Source organism: Neovison vison, chromosome 13, assembly GCF_020171115.1.
Source record: "Neovison vison isolate M4711 chromosome 13, ASM_NN_V1, whole genome shotgun sequence".
Classification (NCBI taxonomy): domain Eukaryota; kingdom Metazoa; phylum Chordata; class Mammalia; order Carnivora; family Mustelidae; genus Neogale; species Neogale vison.
The window spans coordinates 14,103,637-14,122,414 of NC_058103.1; the positions used below are offsets into that span (position 1 = coordinate 14,103,637).

The following is an 18,778-nucleotide window of genomic DNA, read 5'->3' on the forward strand; positions in this document are numbered from 1 at the left end:
GGGACACAACGTGAGAGGAGCCCACCCTGCGGGCCGGGGAGTGGGGGGCGCAGCGGGCCAGGCCCTCAGGGAGCTGTGGGAGCCCCCGGGAGTAGTCCGATGTCCGAGCCGCAGGGCTGGCCCTCGTGTCGCACGAGGTCTTTTTTCTGTTTTTCTCCCAAGCGAATTGAAATAACCTTCTGGCTTTCGCGACCTTGAGATTGCAGCTGTGGGTCTCGATCTGGTGCGGTTACAGCCGTGGGGGTAGAAGTGGGCAGCAATCACAAGCCTTCTCTACTGTCTTAAGTCTCTCCCTTGGCTCTGCTCACCTCCCTCCCTAACGGCGGTCTCCTCTAGAGAAGCATCCCTTGTCGTTCATCTTGTCCTAGAAGAAGACACTCAGAGCCACGCGGGCCTCCCCTCCCGCGCGCTGCTCTTACAGGAGCTGCGGGCGCAGGCGGCACCCCGTCAGCCGCCCCCCTTCGCCCCCACCCCAGCTCCAGGAGCCTCTGATTTGTTTGACTGTGAAAGTAATGGCTAAATGAATCACTGCTTGTGCTAAATTAACGAAGCATGTGCGTCGCTAAATGTGCCAGATTAAATTTTGCTGAACTTGGCTTAGGTATGTTGCTTTGTCCTTGTAAAATGAAGTCATCTTATACTTGAATAATGAATAACATTGGTAGAATTACAGATTTTAAAATTTTAACATACAAGTCAGTACTTGTTTAACGTTTTGTACTGAAGGAACATATTACTTATGTCATTCTCCAATAGTGACATGTACACACATGTAGATACACACTGTGCAGACAGAGCCCAGGGCACTGCACACGTACACACACTCCTTGCACACTCACGCCACACTACACACATACATTGTGCACACGCACATGCTACACACACTTCCTTTGACCCGTGTCCTCCAGAGTCATCCACAGCCTGCACACTCAGAAACCACAACGCACACAGGAGTGCACACACACACACACACACACGTTACAGAACCGGCTTGTGGAGCTTTTGTTGTGCAGAGAAATGCTGGCTTGGGCTTAAGGTAGGATACAGTTGACATCTTTTTTTTTTTTTAAGATTTTATTTATTTATTTGACAGACAGAGATCACAAGTAGGCAGAGAGGCAGGCAGAGAGAGAGAGAGAGAGGAAGAAGCAGGCTCCCCGCTGAGCAGAGAGCCTGATGCGGGGCTGGATCCCAGGACCCTGGGATCATGACCTGAGCCGAAGGCAGAGGCTTTAACCCACTGAGCCACCCAGGTGCCCACAGTTGACGTCTTTAAAGCTTTTGAGTTTTAAAGGCATCTTGGGAGAGTTTCTTTTAAAAAATATATATTAACGGGCACATGCATGGGTTAAGCGGCTGTCTTCGGCTCAGGTCATGATCCTGGAGTCCTGGGATGGAGCCCCAAGCAGGACTCCCTGCTTAGCAGGTTATCTGCTCCCTCTTCCTGCCCCTCCCCCTGCTTGTGCTCAAATAAATAAAAATTTTTTAAAAAAATATTTTATTTATTTGACAGCGAGAGAGAGAGACAGACAGACAGAAAGAGCAGAGGGAGTCGGAGAAGGAAAGCAGGCTTCCCTCTGAGCAGGGAGCCCAGTGCGGAGGTGGAACCTGCGATCATGCCTTGAACCAAAGGCAGACGCTTAAGGACTGAGCCAGGGTGACTAACGCAGTCGCCCCTAAATAAAATCTTCTAAAAAATAACAAATTAAAAAAAAACTTAAAAACCCCCACAAATCGTGCTTAAAAACAACGGGTATAATGGCTTTTAAAAAAGGGAATCTCTTGCTAAATTAAAACCCTTGAGACTGATGGCTTTGATTCTCAACCTGTCCTTCAACAAGTGTTTTTAACGGCCCTCTTTCTTTCCCCTATGAAATCCTGGAAGAAGGTACTCTTGAACATTTAGAAGCCGGTAGTAGACGGGCCTCTTCTCCCACTCCTGAGTGCCATGGCCTCTCGTCCTCTGTGGCTCTGCAGTCTCCTGTGGGCAACGGGGAGGAAGGGACGCGCCCCTGCCCGAAACCCGTGGACCGGGCCCTGCCCCGCCCGCTCCAATCCGGCCTCTTCCGCAGGCAGAGATGCGGCTGCTCCTGCTGGTGCCCCTGCTGCTGGCCCCGGCGCCCAGGTCCTGGGTGAGTGCCGCCCTGCTCACAGCTCCGCCTGGGCCCCAGCGAGAGTGCAAGGCGGCGGGGGGGTGGGGTATGGGTGGCGGGCGCAGGCCCTCAGCTGGGGGGACGCCCTGGGCTTTAGGATGCCACAGCTTGGAGCCCCCTCTCCCAGTCGCGACCTCCTGTGGGAAGCTGGGGTAAAGCCAAGTCCTGGGACCCCCAGCTCTTTCAAAAAGGGGTGCAACCAGAAGCTGTCTGACCAAGGGGCCCTGAGCAGCCCTCCCGGCTGCCGGGCGCAGCACTGGCAACTTCCCCCCACCGCCCTCCTTCAGAAGGTGCTGGGTGCACCCTAATGCCAGGACTCCCCACTCCCCGTGTTGTCTTCCAAGGTGGTAGGAAGGGGAGGGGGCAGTGCTGGCTCCAGCCAACGTGCGGGGGGGACTAGATGGCCCTTCCCATCATCTGCCTGGGACCGAATTGGGCTGCCCTCAGCTTGACTCTGTTTGCTTGCGGGTCCCTCCACCCAACTAGGGATTTAGCTCTAGAGAGAGCAGGGATGGCCTAGAGAACTTTCTGAGATGATAAAAAATGTTCTGAAACTGCTGTCCTTATAGACACTTGGTTCCATGGCCACTGAGCCCGGGAATCATGGCTATTTCAACTGAAGAATTAAGTAGTTTGATTTTAATGAACCTAAGTAGCCACGTGGGGGGGGTTGTAATACCGACCCGCGTTAGTCTGCAGTGAAATGAATCAAGGGGTACAAAATGCCCTGAGTCCTCTTACGGGCTTTCTGCCTTAGAAACACCTGAGTGACCCCTCTCCCACCTCTTCCCGCCCACAGCATGTGAGCTGGGGGGTGGGGGGGATGCTGAGCTCTCCCCCGCAGCTCTGCAGCCTCCTGTCGCTGGCTCTGGCTGGGGTGGGGGGCAGAGCCCTCCCCCCGCCGGGTCCCTTCTGGGTGCCCACAGTGGTGAGGGAGGCATAAAGTGCAGATGCAAACCCAGGCTGGTCAGGGTTGGTTTCCTCGGCCTCTACTCCCACCCCCTCATGCCCCCTCTCGCACCCCTGCGCAGGGCAGCCCTGGGAACAGCACAGCAAGAAAGAGGGTCCCTCAGTTGCCTTGCGGTGCGGTTGCTGTGCGGCAGGGTGGGCGGGGAGGGGCTTGTTCGGGGAACAGCAGGGGCAGGTGAGGACCTTGACCGGCCAGCGGGAGCATGGCCTGAACAAGCTCATTCTGTCCCCACACTGGCAGCTCATGGTTGGGGTAATTATGGGGAAACAAAACATACCTGATGCGAAATGTGCTTTCTTTCCTCAGAGAGCCTTTGTGGAGGGCATCGGGCCGGCTGGCTCGCTCCCTCCCTCCTGCCCACTGGTACCCCTCCCCGAAAACAAGTGGCTAGCTGCCTCAGGGGTTTGTAAGGCTCTCGGCTCCTTGTGCTGAGTGTTTGGGGCCCCTGGTGTTTGCTCTGGGAGAGAGAATCCGGGCTCCCAAGCGGAGATAGGGGGATGTTTTTAGGTAGGCGTCCTCTGAGTACCAACTCACACCTCCGAGGGTGTCTTTTCCTGCAGGCTCCCAAGGTGAGACGGCAGATTGACACCTGGGGACCCTGGGGTCCCTGGAGCTCCTGCAGCCGGACCTGCGGAGTGGGCATCAGCGTCAGGGAGCGCCCCTGCTTCTCCCAGAGGTAGGGGGGCTGCTCAGGGGTCAGGTGGGTCCCGCCACGGCAGAACCCATGGAGCCGCGGATTTGCTGTGGGAGCAGCGTGCCTGGAGTATTGAAATCGAGCACACTCTGATTCGGACAGTCAGCCTTGTTTCGGGGAGCTAGAGCTGTGCCTGCTGCCCCCAGCCCCGAGTCCCTAGCTCCCAGTGCTACGTCTGGCATGTGGCAGGTGCAGTAAATTCTTGGCAAACCAACGAACAATCTTCAATTCCTAACGTGCAGGGTTCCTCTACCTTCGGTCTCTGTTGAGTATAGACGTCTCCCACTTCAAGGGAGGTTTTAAGCCTCTGCTATGTGCCCGGCTCTCCGACACGTGCTAGTGAAGGCTGGGGCACAAGCAACGTGGGGGTGACCTTTGTCGGTGGGTTGAACTCAGTCTTCCTGAGCACCTCGTGGGAGGAGGTCGAGCCTCGCCTCAAGCTCTTTTTTTTTAAGATTTTTATTTATTTATTTGACAGAGATCACAGTAGGCAGAGAGGCAGGCAGAGAGAGGGGAAGGGAAGCAGGCTCCCCGCTGAGCAGAGAGTCTGATGCGGGGCTCGATCCCAGGACCCTGGGATCATGACCTGAGCCGAAGGCAGAGGCTTTAACCCACTGAGCCACCCAGGCGCCCCGAGCCTCAAGCTCTTACTCCAGGCATCATGTGCTCCTAAACTGCAGAATGACCTTGGAGGAGGGGGGCGGGTATGTATTACATCTTACTTTCTCTCCAAAGGTCAAAGTTGGGTCTTCTCTGGAAATTTGCTTTAAGAGGCAGGTAGCCCCAAGTTAGAGGACCTCCGGGATATGCTTCTGAGTCTAGTATAGACACAGGGCTCACCGCATCTGCCTGAGGGGATCTGCGTGTGCAGGTCCCCCTCCTCTGCCCCGAGTGGCCTGCAGGAGAGCCCGAGGAGGAGGAAGGGGTGTTGGTTCACGGGGTTCAAGTCTTCCTGGTGTTCTCATCTTCAGAAGAGATGGGGGCTCCAGCTGCGTGGGCCCGGCCCGGAGCCACCGCTCTTGCCACACCGAGGTAAAGCCTGCAGGAGTGGGAACCCCAGCTTCTGGGGCCCCCTCCCCTCCTCCCCTCCCAGTTCCCGGGGCATCCTCCCGCAGGTGCACAGTCTGGGCTGCGGGAAGCCCCTTGCTCCCCTCCCACCCAAAATGACATTGTCCTCTCCAGCAGCCCGAAGCCCCTGCAGGGGAGCACTCAGGAGGCCTGGGGGCCCACACCCCCCAGTCCCGAGCTGCTGGGGTAAAGGGAATGGTTGGTGGCGACGAGTCACACCACCCCAGGTGCAGTGGGGTGGGCGGACCCCTTCGGAGGCCCCACACGTCCCTCCCCTGCAGAGCTGCCCGGAGGGTGCCAGGGACTTCCGGGCGGAGCAGTGCTCCCAGTTCGACAGCCAGGACTTCCAGGGAAGGTGGTACAAGTGGCTGCCGTACTACGGAGGTGAGTGGACGTCCCAGCGCCCGCACCCCTGCTGCCGCGCCCAGCTGCTCCAGATCTCTTCTGCCCGCTGACTGTCCCCGGCGCCCGCTGACTGTCCCTGGGGCGGTGCGTCCCGCCCTATTACAGACGCTCTGTCAAACGCATTTTAGAAAACTCACAGGACCCCCAGCCGGTGCTCATCGCAATACAACGGGGGCGGGGCTGGTGTCATTTTGAGTCTCTCCATCCTATACATTTTCAAACAAGGCCACTAGGCCGTGTCTGTGCCACTTGGAGCCCTGCTCTCTCTGGCCTGCTCCGGAGGCCTCGTTCCTCGTGCTGCAGGCCATGGGGAATATGGGTGCCGGTCAGGGCAGGCCAGGTGGGGGCCACCTGAAGGTCAGGGCTGCAGGGGGCTTGGTACAGCAAGTGCCCATTTACTCAGGATCCCTGGGGCACACGGGCTTGCTCTGCGTGGCTTTGAGGAGGGTGGTTAATTTTTAGAGCAATATAGTTTAAGGAAAAAACCCGTGTATGTGACTAAAGCACTTCAGATGTGTCAGAAGATCCCTTGGGCTCCTCCTTCTGAGTATTACTGGTCACGGCTCATTGCCACCGACCCCCGAGGAGTATGACATCTGGCTGCATGACCATTTATATTCTGTGTGTGCTGCTGCACGGGGAGCGGGGTCTTGGCTGGAGGGGTGGCCCCAGGGGAGTCTGCGGCATTCACTGCTCCTCAGTGTATGGATACATTTGAATGTATCCATATTTTAAAAAAATTATGTATTTGACAGACAGAGATCACAAGTAGGCCGAGAAGCAGGCAGAGAGAGAGAGAGAGGAGGAAGCAGGCTCCCCACTGAGCAGAGAGCCTGATGCGGGACTCGATCCCAAGACCCTGAGATCATGACCTGAGCCGAAGGCAGAGGCTTAACCCACTGAGCCACCCAGGCACTGCCATCCATGTTTTATAAAAGATTTATTTATTTGAGAGGGAGCGATCATGCAAGAAGAGGGAGGGAGGGAGGGAGGGAGGGAGAGAATTCCAAGCAGACACTATGCCCCATGTGGAGCCCTACTCGGGGCTTGATCCCACAACCTGAGATCATCATCTGAGCTGAAATCGAGCCAGATGCTCAACGGACTACACCCCCCAGGTGCCCTAAATACACCCATGTAGAAAAACCAGAACACAGAAGAAAGGGTCATGGAGGGATGCCTTCTGTGTGGTGCAGGTGACTGCATTCCTTAGTAGGACTTTTGACTGTTTAAACAATGTGTATATAATATTTAGATGGCTATAAAAATGAAAACTCCTAAGTGACCTTGACCCCATGCCTCTTCTTGGATTTGCCCTAGCATTCCATCTAGCCTTTTTCACATTTTTGTCTCTATAAACACATACATATTTGTAATTATTATGTAGCCCCATTCTGCATTGTGTGGGAGAAGCGTCTCCCACGTAACCGTATGGTCCAATACGTTACAGCACAGCCCACATGCCTGCTGGTCTATTAGTAACTGACTTTGAGGAGCGGATTGTTAACACATGGGCTGATTATAAGGCTGCTACAGACCTCTCCAAGGGGCTAGCTTTTTCCCTATCCTGGGATTTTTCTTCCACTTGATCCCCAGGGAGGCTGCGGTTTTGTGAACGTTGTTTCCAGCGGGGGTGGGGTGGAGTGGGATTCTCTCCCCCTGGGACAGCCTATGCAAGGGCTTTCTCTCCGCAACCCCGACCCCACATATGTGCTTCTGGCCCTGCCCACCCTTCACTATACCCAGGAGAGGACTTGCTGCTTTCTTGGAATCTCAGTTTCCCCTTCTGTCTGCCTCAGCCCCGAACAAGTGTGAGCTGAACTGCATTCCCAAGGGGGAGAACTTCTACTTCAAGCACAGGGAGGCTGTCGTGGATGGGACACCCTGTGAGCCTGGCACCCGGGACGTCTGTGTGGATGGCAGCTGCCGGGTGCGTGGTGCTCCTGCCCCTTTCCCCTGCGGGCTGGCCTGGGGCGTATTGTGGGATGTCTCCCTGCCCTGCACCAGAGGCTCTCAGGAGCTTAATGTCTTCTCACAGGCAGCTTTGAGGTGTCTTTGCATCACAGATGCCGTGTGATCTTCTCCCTTTTGCCCTTGGCGACTAGGCACCCCAACAAGAGCACCCCTCTGGGTGGCAAGTTATAGAAACCCCATGAAAACTGACAAAGGGGAAGAAAGCCCTCCAGGGCTGGTCTGGCTAGCTGCAGGGGCTGGAAATGTCTCCTGGCCTCTGGGCTTTTCTCTCCTCTGGGTCCATGCTGGGATCCTGGGAGGTATGCAGAGGGCCTGCAGCAGCTCCCAGCTCTGGCTGGAAAGGGCACCCACTTCTCAGGGGCCCCAGCGACCCAGAGTTGCCCCGGATTTGTCTGGGCTGGGGGATCCCTGTGAACGACGTACTTGGAACATGGCATGGAACGCACTGACTTGCCCCACATTCACTGTTGGGGAGTTTGTGCAACCTGGGAGGGGGAGGGCCCCAAACGAAAATGTATAGTTGCCAGAGAAGGGGAGACGGGTGCTGAGCCGGGGGAAGGGGTAAACTGTCAGCCACAGGCCAGATCACTCGGCCTTAGTGGGCGATGAATAGCTACTGCCCGCCCTGATCTGAGCAGTGATTTGGGTTCAAATCCTCATGTGTCCGTGACCTCTGGGGTCTTTCTTCTCCTCTCATCTCTGCCTGGTAGGTCGTGGGCTGTGACTACAACCTCGACTCCGCAAAGGAGGAGGACAAGTGTCTACAGTGTGGGGGTGACGGCAGGACCTGCTACCCCGTCACAGGCACCTTTGATGCCAATGACCTCAGCAGAGGTGGGGGCTGTTGGGGGCGGGGGGCCCACAGGCAGCTGAGGCGAGGGTCTGTCGCCTGTCCCTTCCTTGCCTGACTTCCGCTCCAGCTGAGTCACCCTGGTGGTCCTGCCAGGACCTGGCCCTCAGGTCAGGCCTTAGGGTGGAGGTCCAAGCCTCTCACTGGAGCCTGGGGCTTGGGCTAGTAAGGACCTCTGCCTCCTGACCCAGAGCAGGCTCGCACGGCCAACGGCTGGGTACCCCTCCTCACCCCTTCTCCCTGGCCCTCAGCTGTCCCCTCCCCCTTCCCAGTCGGGCCTGCCACTGTCCCTGACCCTGGCCGTGCTGCCAGGGGCGTGGGTGGTCCCAGAGCGTGTCTCTGCCCGCGCAGGCTACAACCAGATGTTCATCATTCCCGCGGGGGCCACCAGCATCCGCGTGGAGGAGGTGGCGGCCAGCAGGAATTTCCTGGGTGAGTGCGGGCTGGGGTGAGTCTGGGCGGGGGCCGTGCGGTGGGTCCCCCCGCGGCAGCTGACCTGGGGCTCACGCGTGCGCAGCGGTGAAGAGCGTGCGGGGAGAATACTTCCTCAACGGGCACTGGACCATCGGGGACGCCCGGGCCCTGCCCGCGGCCAGCACCGTCCTGCACTACGAGCGCGGGGCCGAGGGGGACCTGGCCCCTGAGCGGCTCCTCGCTCGCGGCCCCACCTCCGAGCCCCTGGTCATCGAGGTGAGGGGCTGGCGGGCGGCGGGGGCACTCGGGAGGCCAGGCCGAGGGGGCGGCCCGGGGATGGGGGGCGGCCTCAGCGAGGACCCTTCCGCGCAGCTCCTCAGCCAGGAGCCCAACCCCGGTGTGCGCTACGAGTACCACCTGCCCCTGGGCAGCTCCCGGTCTGGCTTCCGCTGGAGCCACGGCTCATGGAGTGACTGCAGTGCCGAGTGCGAGGGAGGTGAGCCATCTGCATGTCCTGGGAGCCACGTGGGGGCACCCAGGGCTCAGGGAATCCACGAAGAGTCTCCCCCCTGCCCCCCGCCCCCGTTCCCACCGTCCAAGCTCAGAGAACCAGAGAAGGCTTCCCGGAGGTGGTGGCATCTCAGAGGACACTGTATTCCTTGGGCAGCAGAGGCTCAGCCCTGAATGGGTGACCAGGGGTTAGAGCAGGGCAACAGCACCTGCACGTAACACCTCTCAAGCCTCAGTTTCCTCCTCTGTAAATTGGGGATAATGATGGCATTTATCCCAGGAGGTCATCTGAGGCTTGATCAAGATGACGCTTGGAATGCATGCAGAACGGTGCCCAGCCCAGAGATCGCCTTTGGTGACTGTTGACTGATCACCTGCCCTTGATGGCCGGGCCTCTGCAGGTCACCAGTCCCGCCCGGTGTTCTGCACCGCTGACAACGAGGTCTACCCTGACCACATGTGCCAGCATCAGCTGCGGCCGGCCGACCGCCGCCCCTGCAGCACTCACCCCTGCCCGCAGACCAAGCGGTGAGGCCCTTGCCAGCGCCCCCACGGTGGGACCCAAGCACTTGGGTGGGAAGGCACTGGGGACTCTAGGTTACTCTAGGTGTTGAGCAAACAGGTGGGTTGTCCCTACAGCTGGGGCAGAGTGGGGAGGAGGCAGCTGTCACTGCGGGAAGCAGTGGGGGTCAGGGGGGCGCATGAGCGTGAGATCCGGGGCTATTCTGTCCACCCGTGTGTGCCCACACAGGGCCCAGAGCATCCAGGCTGGTGGTGGGCAAGCGGGGGGAAGGTACTGGAAACCCTGTCCAAGCTGGCAGGGGACTTGGCTCGACAGATGCCAGGAAGTGGGCCAGGGACTGGGCCAGGGGGCCTGTGGGCATCAGCAATGCCTTTGTTCATGCACGAAGGACCTCTTACCTGCACCGGCCCAGAGCGTGGCACCTTGCTGGGGCCCAGCGTGCACGCAGGAACAGGTAATCTGCAGGCTGCAGGTTCCCTGCTGGGCTGGCGCAGTCCTTCTGCCCTCATGGCCTCGGTGGCAGCTGGCCTTGCAGGATGGTGGTGGGCTTGGCTTGCACGGCGCCGCTGGGGCTGTCCTTTCCTCCTGTGCCCCAGGGCCACTCTGGGAGATGCTCCCAACAAGGGCAGACACAGAGGCAATGGAGTCTGGCTGGGGATGACAGGGGCCCTGGTGAGGAGGACAGGAAAGCTAAGATGGGGGCAGCCAGGCTCTGTGTTGTAGGGACCAGAGCTCGGTGGCGAGAGATGGCAGGCAGAGCGGGCGCTTGGCCTTTTATGCAGAACTTTCTACCTCCGCACCTGTGCAGGCCCAGATGTTCACATGGGCCAGGCTTGGGGGATCCCCAGCGCACTCCTGTGTGTGACAGCTGGGGCTCCCTTGGGCCTGGACTCCAGCCCCTGCCTCTGGGCCAGCCTTACCGGATTCCTCTCCCCGCCAGCTGGAGGACAGGGCCCTGGTCGCCCTGCTCGGCCTCCTGTGGCGGCGGCTCCCAGTCCCGCTCTGTCTACTGCGTCTCATCCGATGGGGCAGGCAGCCAGGAGGCCACCGGGGAGGCGGAGTGTGCAGGCCAGCCTGGGAAGCCCCCTGCCACCCGGGCCTGCAACCTGCAGCGTTGTGCAGCCTGGAGCGCGGAGCCCTGGGGGGAGGTGAGCCTCTGCCCGGCGGGGTGGGGACCGAATCGGGCACCGGGTCTATGGGCTGGGGCCACAGCAGAGCTGGGCAGGGAGGCTTGGCCTCCACTAGAGAGATAGATCCTGGGAGGTAAAGTGACCTGCTAGATGGTCTTGGAAGCTGTTGTCAGGGCTGAGACTAGGAGCAGGTGTTTGGACTCTCCCTCCTTCTCCAGGATCCCGGGCGGGGTGGGGTAGACTTTGTCTTGCCACGAAGCAGCAGCTGGGCACCTTGCAGGGGGTGGGGGCCGAGGAGGAGCTGGCACTGACTGGTGCTGCTGGTCTCTGCTTCCAGCACCCACATATGTTCAAGTCTCGAACAGGGGAATGTGGAAAATGTCCCTAAGCTTGGTGACAGCAGGCGTGGTATAGGCTATGTGACCTCAGAAGAGGGATTCAGCTTCTCTGAGCCTAGGAGCTGGATGGGGCCGGGGGGTGGGTGGGGGGATCCGGCTGTCTGACCTGGCATGGCCACTCTGGGCGGGGGAGGACAAACAAGCTGCCACCGACAGCCTGGTCCTTGCAGTGCTCTGTCAGCTGCGGTGCTGGGGTCCGGAGGCGAAGCGTCACCTGCCGCGGTGATGAGGGGTCTCTGCTCCACGCTGCAGCATGCCCCGCGGAGGACCGTCCCCCCATCACGGAGCCCTGTGTGCGTGAAGACTGTCCCCCAACCCATGACCAGGCCTGGCGTGTAGGCGCCTGGGGTCTGGTGAGTGCTTGCCTCTTCCCCTGCCTTTTCCCTGCCACCCAGGCCTGGTCCCTTGGGTCTCTGACAGGCGGCTGGACACGTGACCTTCCCTGGGTCTGGCCTGCCTCCCAGGCATTTTCCCCCTCCCTCTTTTCCTTGTGGGGACCCCCAACCCCAGGGTCTTGCTCCTTTTCTGAGCCCGTCCTTTCTTCCCACGCCCACCCCGTGGGCCCCAGTGTTCCAAGAGCTGCAGCGCAGGGACCCGGAGACGCCAGGTCATCTGTGCCCTCGGGCCTCCCGGCCACTGTGGGAGCCTGCAACTGCCCAAGCCCAGGGAGGCCGAGCCCTGTAACACGCAGCCCTGCCATCTGCCTCCAGGTAAGAGCAGGGGCGCCGGCCAGGCTCCCCATGCCATGGCCATCGTCCCTCGCTTGTCTGGCCTCCTAGCTAGCGGCTCCTGGAGGGCCAGATCCTTGACTTCCTCCTTGCTATTGACACCCCCCTGGCCCCCCAGAGCTTAGCACGAGTGGGGTATTCAGTAAACGTTCACCGAATGACTGAGTGAGTGAGTACGCCCCGCTGCTCTCCTTGTCTTCCCCTTCTCCTCACCCCCATCCCCGCTGGCAAGAAGATGCCCCAGGCCCGAGGACCTGCAGGGGGCAGGGCCCAGAGGCCAGTACTTGCTTGGTGTGAGGTTGTGCTATTGAGGAAAAACATGGGATGCGGCTCAGCTCGGGGCGCAAGTGGGGATGGTGGCCTCCTGCTACCACAGGGAGGTGTGTCTGGCCCGGATGTCCTCCTGCTGCCCCCCTCCCCCCGCCGCCGTGAGCCGAGCTGGTGCCGCTCCAAGGGAAGCACAGGGCACGGTGGCTAAGAACCAGGGGCCTGGACTTGACAGCGAACCTAAGTTTCAATCTCTGCTCCATCGCTGACCAGTGGTATGGCCCCGCGGCAAGCGCCTCTCCTCCCTGATTGTCGGTTTGCCCATCTGTACAATGGGGTTAATAGTGCTTTTCAGGCCAGACTGAACTGTAAAATAAATTTAATGGCGATTTTTAATAAAATAGTCTAGGTTTATTGTGGAAAATTTGGAGGAATTGGGAAAGCAGCATAGAGACAAGTGAAATGGCCCGATCCCTGCTTTAGTGGGAACATTCGTTAGCGTGCTGCTGGGTCACGTGAGCAGACTTTCGTATGGGCTTTTCCCCCTTAAAGCAACTTGGTGTATGAACATTCTCTAGCCCCGTGATTCCTCTACAGAAGTCCATGATGGGCGGGAAGTTAGAATTTAGGCGGTTTCTAGGGTTCCTGGGTGGCTCAGTTGGTGAGGCATCTGACTCTTGATCTCAGCTCGGGTTTTGATTTCAGGGTCCTGAGTTCAAGCCCAGAGTTGGGCTCTGTGCTCTGTGTGGAGCCTACTTTTAAAAAGAAAGAAAAAAAGAAAAGAATTACATTTAAGGGGCTCAGTCAGAAGAGTGTGCAACTCTTGATCTTGGGGTGGTGAGTTTGAGCCCCATGTCAGGTGTAGAGATTGCTTAAAAATGTTTTTTAAATTTAAATAATGTTTTATTTAACCTTAAATATTTTTAACATGTAATCAGTATAAAAATTATTGAATGGGCTATTTTATATTCTTTTTTCACAAGATTAAAAAATCTTCTGAATTGAATATATTTATTGTTCAGAGCATTTTTTTTAATTTATAATTTTTTATTTTTTTTGATAATCATATATTTTTTTAAAGATTTATTCATTTATTTATTTGACAGAGAGAGATTACAAGTAGGCAGAGAGGCAGGCAGAGAGAGAGAGGAGGAAGCAGGCTCCCTGCTGAGCAGAGAGCCCGATGCGGGACTCGAACCCACGACCCTGAGATCATGACCTGAGCCGAAGGCAGCGGCCCAACCCACTGAGCCACCCAGGCGCCCATTAATCATATGTTTTTATCCCCGGGGTACAGGTCTGTGAATCGCCAGGTCTACACACTTCACAGCACTCACCATAGCACATACCCCCCACAATGTCCATAACCCCACCCCCTTTCTCCCCACCCCCCTCCCCCCAGCAACCCTCAGTTTGTTTTGTGAGATTAAGAGTCACTTATGGTTTGTCTCCCTCCCAATCCCATCTTGTTTCATTTATTCTTCTCCTACCCCCTTAACCCCCCATGTTGCATCTCCACTTCCTCATATCAGGGAGATCATATGATAATTGTCTTTCTCTGATTGACTTATTTCGCTAAGCATGATACCCTCTAATTCCATCCATGTCGTTGTTCAGAGCATTTCTTAATTCAGATGCAGAATTTCAGTGGCATACTTGATCTATATTTAGATTTTATAGGATGTGCAGTTGGAAAAGTAGATTCACAACAACTTAGGACATCTTCCCAACAACTGAAGTATTTTCTAGTAAATGAATTGTCAGTTTTTAAGTTTAAAATTAAATTAATTCTAATGAGAATAAATATAAAACGTGGTTTCTCAGTCACTCTGGTCACATTTCAAGTACTCAGTTGCTCTGACTGAGGCCAGCAGGGACCCCCAAACCCACCCTCAGCCAGGATGTAGGGATGGTGGCCGGAGTTCTGTCCAGGGGCTGGTGCTCTTAGTGCTGGGGACCTCAGGCTGGGCTGCAGATCAAATTGTCTGATAGGCCCAGGGGAGCCCCTGAAAGCTTTGGAGTTCAACAGTGACAGGGTGAAAAAGATCTTGAGGAGGACAGGCACTTGCCTGAGGGCCAGACTGAAGGGGAGGCAGTTGGAGCGGGAGCCTGCTGGGGAGCAGGGCTGCAGAAATCCAAGGGCCCCTAAAAGCCATGAAAATGAAGGGTCAGCTACTCGCCCAGCAGACCCTGGTGCCCAGAGAGTGCGTGGGAAGCAGAGCAGGACTGGAAGCCCGAGAAGGTGGAAGGGAAGAGTCCCAGGAGGGGACGCTAGGAGCCTATTCCCAGGCTGCTGGGCACTGGGACCGGAGCGCTGGAGGTGGGCCGTGGGGCAGGGGATGGCGGGACAGGGGAGGGAATGGGCCTCCGCCTTGTCCCAGGGTTTGGCCTGGGCCAGAGAGGCAGTGAAATGAAAACAGATTTTACCATTTATCTACTAATTTTCCAACCCTAAATTATTTTTAAAATATTTCCTGGGGACTGGCAAGATATAGTCCAGAGGGGGATGGAATTTTTTAATTTATTTGAGAGAGCGCATGAGAAAACATTAGTGAGGGGTAGGGAGAGGGAGAAGCAGCCCCCCCCCCCCCTGCTGAGCAGGGAGCCTGAAGCGGGACTCAGTCCTGGGACCCGGAGATCATGACCCAAGCCGAAGGCAGACACTTAACCCACTGAGCCACCCAGGCTCCCCTTCACTTCTTTTAAATGACTTTCCTCCGTTATGTAGTAGTGTGCTCACTATGGAAAATTTGAAATGCGTTAACAAATAGAAGGAAGGGATGCCCCTGCCACCCGTTGCCTTCCCCATCCCCCCGTGTGTGTGGAACAATGAGCATTTTGGGGCATGGCCTATTATACATCATTATAAAAATTCCTGTCGTCCGTATTTAGTTTTTTGCGTTTTTTTCTCCATTTTATGATGAAGAATCTATTTAGTAACTTTGAAGTGGTTAAATACCATAGACCATAAAATTCGCCTATTCTAATGGTAACTCATGATTTTTAGTAAGCTTACCAAGTTGGACAATAAGATGGCGAAAAAAAAATTTTTTTCCACATTTCTGAGCTGCCCCTAATCTGATTCCCCAAACTTGGAAGACAGGCCTGTTCGTTTGTGTGAACTGCACTGGAATTAAACAGAGTGTCACATTAATTGCAAATTACATGATAGTGACTCAGTGATGCTATGCTCAGTGCTCATCATGACAAGCGCAACTTAATCCCCTTCACCCATTCTCACACCCACCGCCCCTCTGGTAACCGCCAGTGTGTTCTCTATAGCTGAGAGTCTGTGAGAGTCTGGTTTTTGTTTCTGTTTTTTCTCTGTTGGGTTTGTTTCTTTTCTTTCTTTCTTTTTTTTTAAAAAGATTTTATTTATTTATTTGACAGAGATCACAAGTAGGCAGAGAGGCAGGCAGAGAGAGAGGGGGAGGCAGGCTCCCTGCTGAGCAGAGAGCCTGATGCCGGGGCTCGATCCCAGGACCCTGAGACCATGACCCGAGCCCCGGGTTTGTTTCTTATATTCCACATATGACTGAACACATTCGTGTTTGTCTTTGACTCAGTTTGCTTGGCATGAAACCCTCTAGATCTGTCTGTGTTGCAAATGGCAAGATTTCATTCTTTTTCATGGCTGAGTAATATTCCTCTGTGGGGTGAGTGTGTGTGTGTGTGTGTGTGTGTGTGTGTTTATACACACCACTTTGTCTTTATCCATTCATCTATAGATAGACACTTAGGCTGCTTCCATATCTTGCCTATTGTACATAAAGCTGCTAGGGACATAGAGGTGCACATATTTTCTTGAATTAGTGATTTCGTATTCTTCAGGTAAATAGTAGTGGAATCATGGTGTTACATGGTAATTCTACTTTCAATATTTTGAGGCAGGATAGTGAAAAATCTTGAACATACAGAACAGTTGAAGAACTGCGTAGTAAGCAACCACGTATCCACACCTAAATTCTACAATGACTGTCTTGTTATATGTGCTTTTTTAAAAAAAGTTAGTAGTTTTCAAAAGTTTTTATTTATTTATTTGACAGAGAGAGAGAGAGAGAGATCCCAAGTAGGCAGAGAGGCAGGCAGAGAGGTGGGGGGGGGGAAGCAGGCTGCCTGCTGAGCAGAGAGCCTGATGCAGGGCTTGATCTCAGGACCCTGGGATCATGACCTGAGCCGAAGGCAGAGGCTTTAACCCACTGAGCCACCCAGGTGCCCCTTTATTTTATTTTTTAAAAGATTTTTAAGTAATCTGTACACCCAGTGTGGGGCTCAAACTCATGACCCTGAGATCAAGAGCCACATGCTTTCCTGCCTGAGCCAGCCAGGCACTCCACTTTGCCCATTTCCTTAATTGGATGGCTTGTCTTTTCATCAGTTCAATCTATACGTATCATTTTTTGTTTTATGTAGTTGGGATCAAGCATAGATACGAATTTTATATCTGGCTTTTATTTTTGCTGAATTTTCTTTTAGCTTTTTTAAGTAACTAAAGACTTGAAACTTGGGAAGGGTGTGTTATGGACTCACAGGTCTGCTCGTTCTCACTTCCGCTGTCCCGGGGTCCCAGGCCCTGCCTGAGCAGTGGGGTGGGGGCACGTGGAGGATGAGGTGGCCACTGCTCAGGCCTGATTGCCTGCTCCCTGCAGAAGTCCCCAGCGTGGAGGACGTGCTCGCTGACCCCAGGGATCTCCGGATGTCTTTGGGCCCTCAGGTGGCCGCCAACCCAGGTGAGCCCTCAGAGCCCCGGAGCTGGAGGTTGAAGATAGGGCAGGTGGTTAGGGGGGATGGAGAAGGCAGGTCAGGTGTGGACAGTGAGCAGCCAGGTGGAGACCTCATGCGTCTTTTCCTTCTTCCTTCTAGATTCCAGAGACCAGTGGTGGCTCCCCCAGGAGCAAACCTTAGTGCAGGGTAATCCCAGCGGAGCCCAGGGCCTCCACCTGCCAGGCCTAGCTCCCTCTCTGCCACAGTCCCCGCACCAGCAGCCACCACGGTCTGGCTTGGCACCCCGAGACTGCAGACATAGCCCCTATGGGTGCTGTCCCGATGGCCACACCGCATCTCTTGGGCCACAGTGGCAGGGCTGCCCGGGAGCCTCATGTCAGCAGAGCAGGTAGGGACCTCTTCCTAGTCGGCTGGGGAGGCGGTTTGCAGAGCTCCGAACGGGACTCTGCAGGTGTCTCCCCGCTGCCCTGCTTGTGCCTCTTGGCGACTCAGCTTCCTGTGGCTGATCTTCCTAATGCGCAGAGTGGGGGTAAAAATCTCTGCTCTCACTGCAGAAGTCGGCCTGAGCTCTGGGAAGGTCCTTGGGATAGAATTCTAGCCTTCAGATCCAAACCAGTCTACCAGTCTCTCGGAGGGGTGGGGTGCTGAGAGCCAAGACTTTGGGGCCAGCAGCCTGGGGACAGGGCGGGATCCCCTGCTCAGCCCCTTACCAGCCGTGTTCTGGTGATGGGGGCAAGTTCCTTAACTTCTCTGATCTTGGCTTCCTCTGCTGAGAGGTGGGGACAATGACAGCCACCGGCTAGGGTCCTGAGCCTGGAAGGTGCCCTGATATGTGCCTCCTTCACCTTCTGTTCCCACTCCGGCCAGCGGTGCTGAAGCAAGTGGTGGGCTCCTCTGCGGTGATCTTATAAAACCTCCCTGGAGACTTGCTCTGTGGGCAGGCTTAGCGAGTTTCCGCCTCTGTGTTTGGGGGCAAGGCTGGAGTCGAGGACCCATCAGGTATCAGGGTGACGGCTCTGCCCGCTCGGTTCCTGCCGCCTCCCAGGTGGTTGGCGGACGTGGCAGAGCCTCGGCAGGCAGAATGGTCTGCCCCGTGTGTGGGGACACGCTGTCTCCCGCTCGGGTCCTTGACTGCTCAGCCCCCAGCACGGGGAGCCCCAGAGCCTGGGTCCTGGGACGCTGGTCGCTTACGGCCCTGAAAGGGTTGGGGACCAGGGGTGGGTGGTGAGGAGACAACTGTGTGATGCCTGTCTAGGTACGGGTGCTGCCCTGATGGGGTGTCTGTGGCTGAGGGGCCCCAGCACGCGGGCTGCGCAGGGTCTGACAGCAGTGACAACACCAGGAGAAGGCCGGGGTCAAGAGCGGTGGCTTCTTCGGTAAGTGTCTGGTTCACACGAGGTTCCAGCCCCCAAGCCTGCTCAGGGCCACTGTGATCCAGGCTCTCTGTAACTTGGGCTTTGGAGAAAGGAGGTCCCTGAAGGCTGCTGGCCGACAGGGCCTCCGAGATGGGCCTGGGCTGGAGTGTGTGTGTGTGTGTGTGTGCGCGCGTGCGTGCGCGCATGCCTTTATTTGACCTTCCCCTGGCCTCTCATCTCCCCTGAGGCTCTGCATCAAGGGCTTATAATTCTGTCCCTCTCTCTTCCTGTCCTCCTTCCCCAGGCAGCCTAGAGTCCCTAGCAAGAGCCAGACCTATCCCCAACATCCCAACTCTAGGCTTCCTCCCCAGGCCCCCAAGACCCACCAGCCCCGGGCTCAGCAGAATGAGCCCAGTGAGTGCCGGGGCTCCCAGTTTGGCTGTTGCTATGATAACGTGGCCTCTGCTGCTGGTCCTCTTGGGGAAGGCTGCCTGGGCCAGCCCAGCTACGGTGAGTGGGTGTCCCTCCATCCTTCCTGGTGATAGGCTCTGGTCCCCTTCGGCCCCCCACACCTCCGCAGAGCCCCACCTGGAGCTTCCTATTAGCTCAGTGAT

At 56.4% G+C, this 18,778-nt stretch overlaps 1 protein-coding gene across 1 annotated transcript in view; it reads left to right on the plus strand.

Annotated features, from left to right (window-relative positions):
- Positions 1 to 1,917: 1,917 nt before the first annotated feature.
- The window catches only part of PAPLN (papilin, proteoglycan like sulfated glycoprotein), a 29,648-nt gene continuing 12,787 nt past the window's right edge, over positions 1,918 to 18,778 (plus strand). Inside the window, exons 1-17 of the mRNA XM_044232052.1 lie at positions 1,918 to 2,132; positions 3,684 to 3,799; positions 4,789 to 4,849; positions 5,167 to 5,269; positions 7,090 to 7,220; positions 7,975 to 8,098; positions 8,466 to 8,546; positions 8,632 to 8,804; positions 8,901 to 9,024; positions 9,440 to 9,566; positions 10,502 to 10,709; positions 11,260 to 11,442; positions 11,658 to 11,799; positions 16,734 to 16,814; positions 16,948 to 17,197; positions 18,065 to 18,185; positions 18,536 to 18,674. Coding sequence (XP_044087987.1) covers positions 2,079 to 2,132; positions 3,684 to 3,799; positions 4,789 to 4,849; positions 5,167 to 5,269; positions 7,090 to 7,220; positions 7,975 to 8,098; positions 8,466 to 8,546; positions 8,632 to 8,804; positions 8,901 to 9,024; positions 9,440 to 9,566; positions 10,502 to 10,709; positions 11,260 to 11,442; positions 11,658 to 11,799; positions 16,734 to 16,814; positions 16,948 to 17,197; positions 18,065 to 18,185; positions 18,536 to 18,674 — 2,218 coding nt within the window. The 5' untranslated portion in view covers positions 1,918 to 2,078. The remainder of the gene's footprint in view (positions 2,133 to 3,683; positions 3,800 to 4,788; positions 4,850 to 5,166; positions 5,270 to 7,089; positions 7,221 to 7,974; positions 8,099 to 8,465; positions 8,547 to 8,631; positions 8,805 to 8,900; positions 9,025 to 9,439; positions 9,567 to 10,501; positions 10,710 to 11,259; positions 11,443 to 11,657; positions 11,800 to 16,733; positions 16,815 to 16,947; positions 17,198 to 18,064; positions 18,186 to 18,535; positions 18,675 to 18,778) is intronic.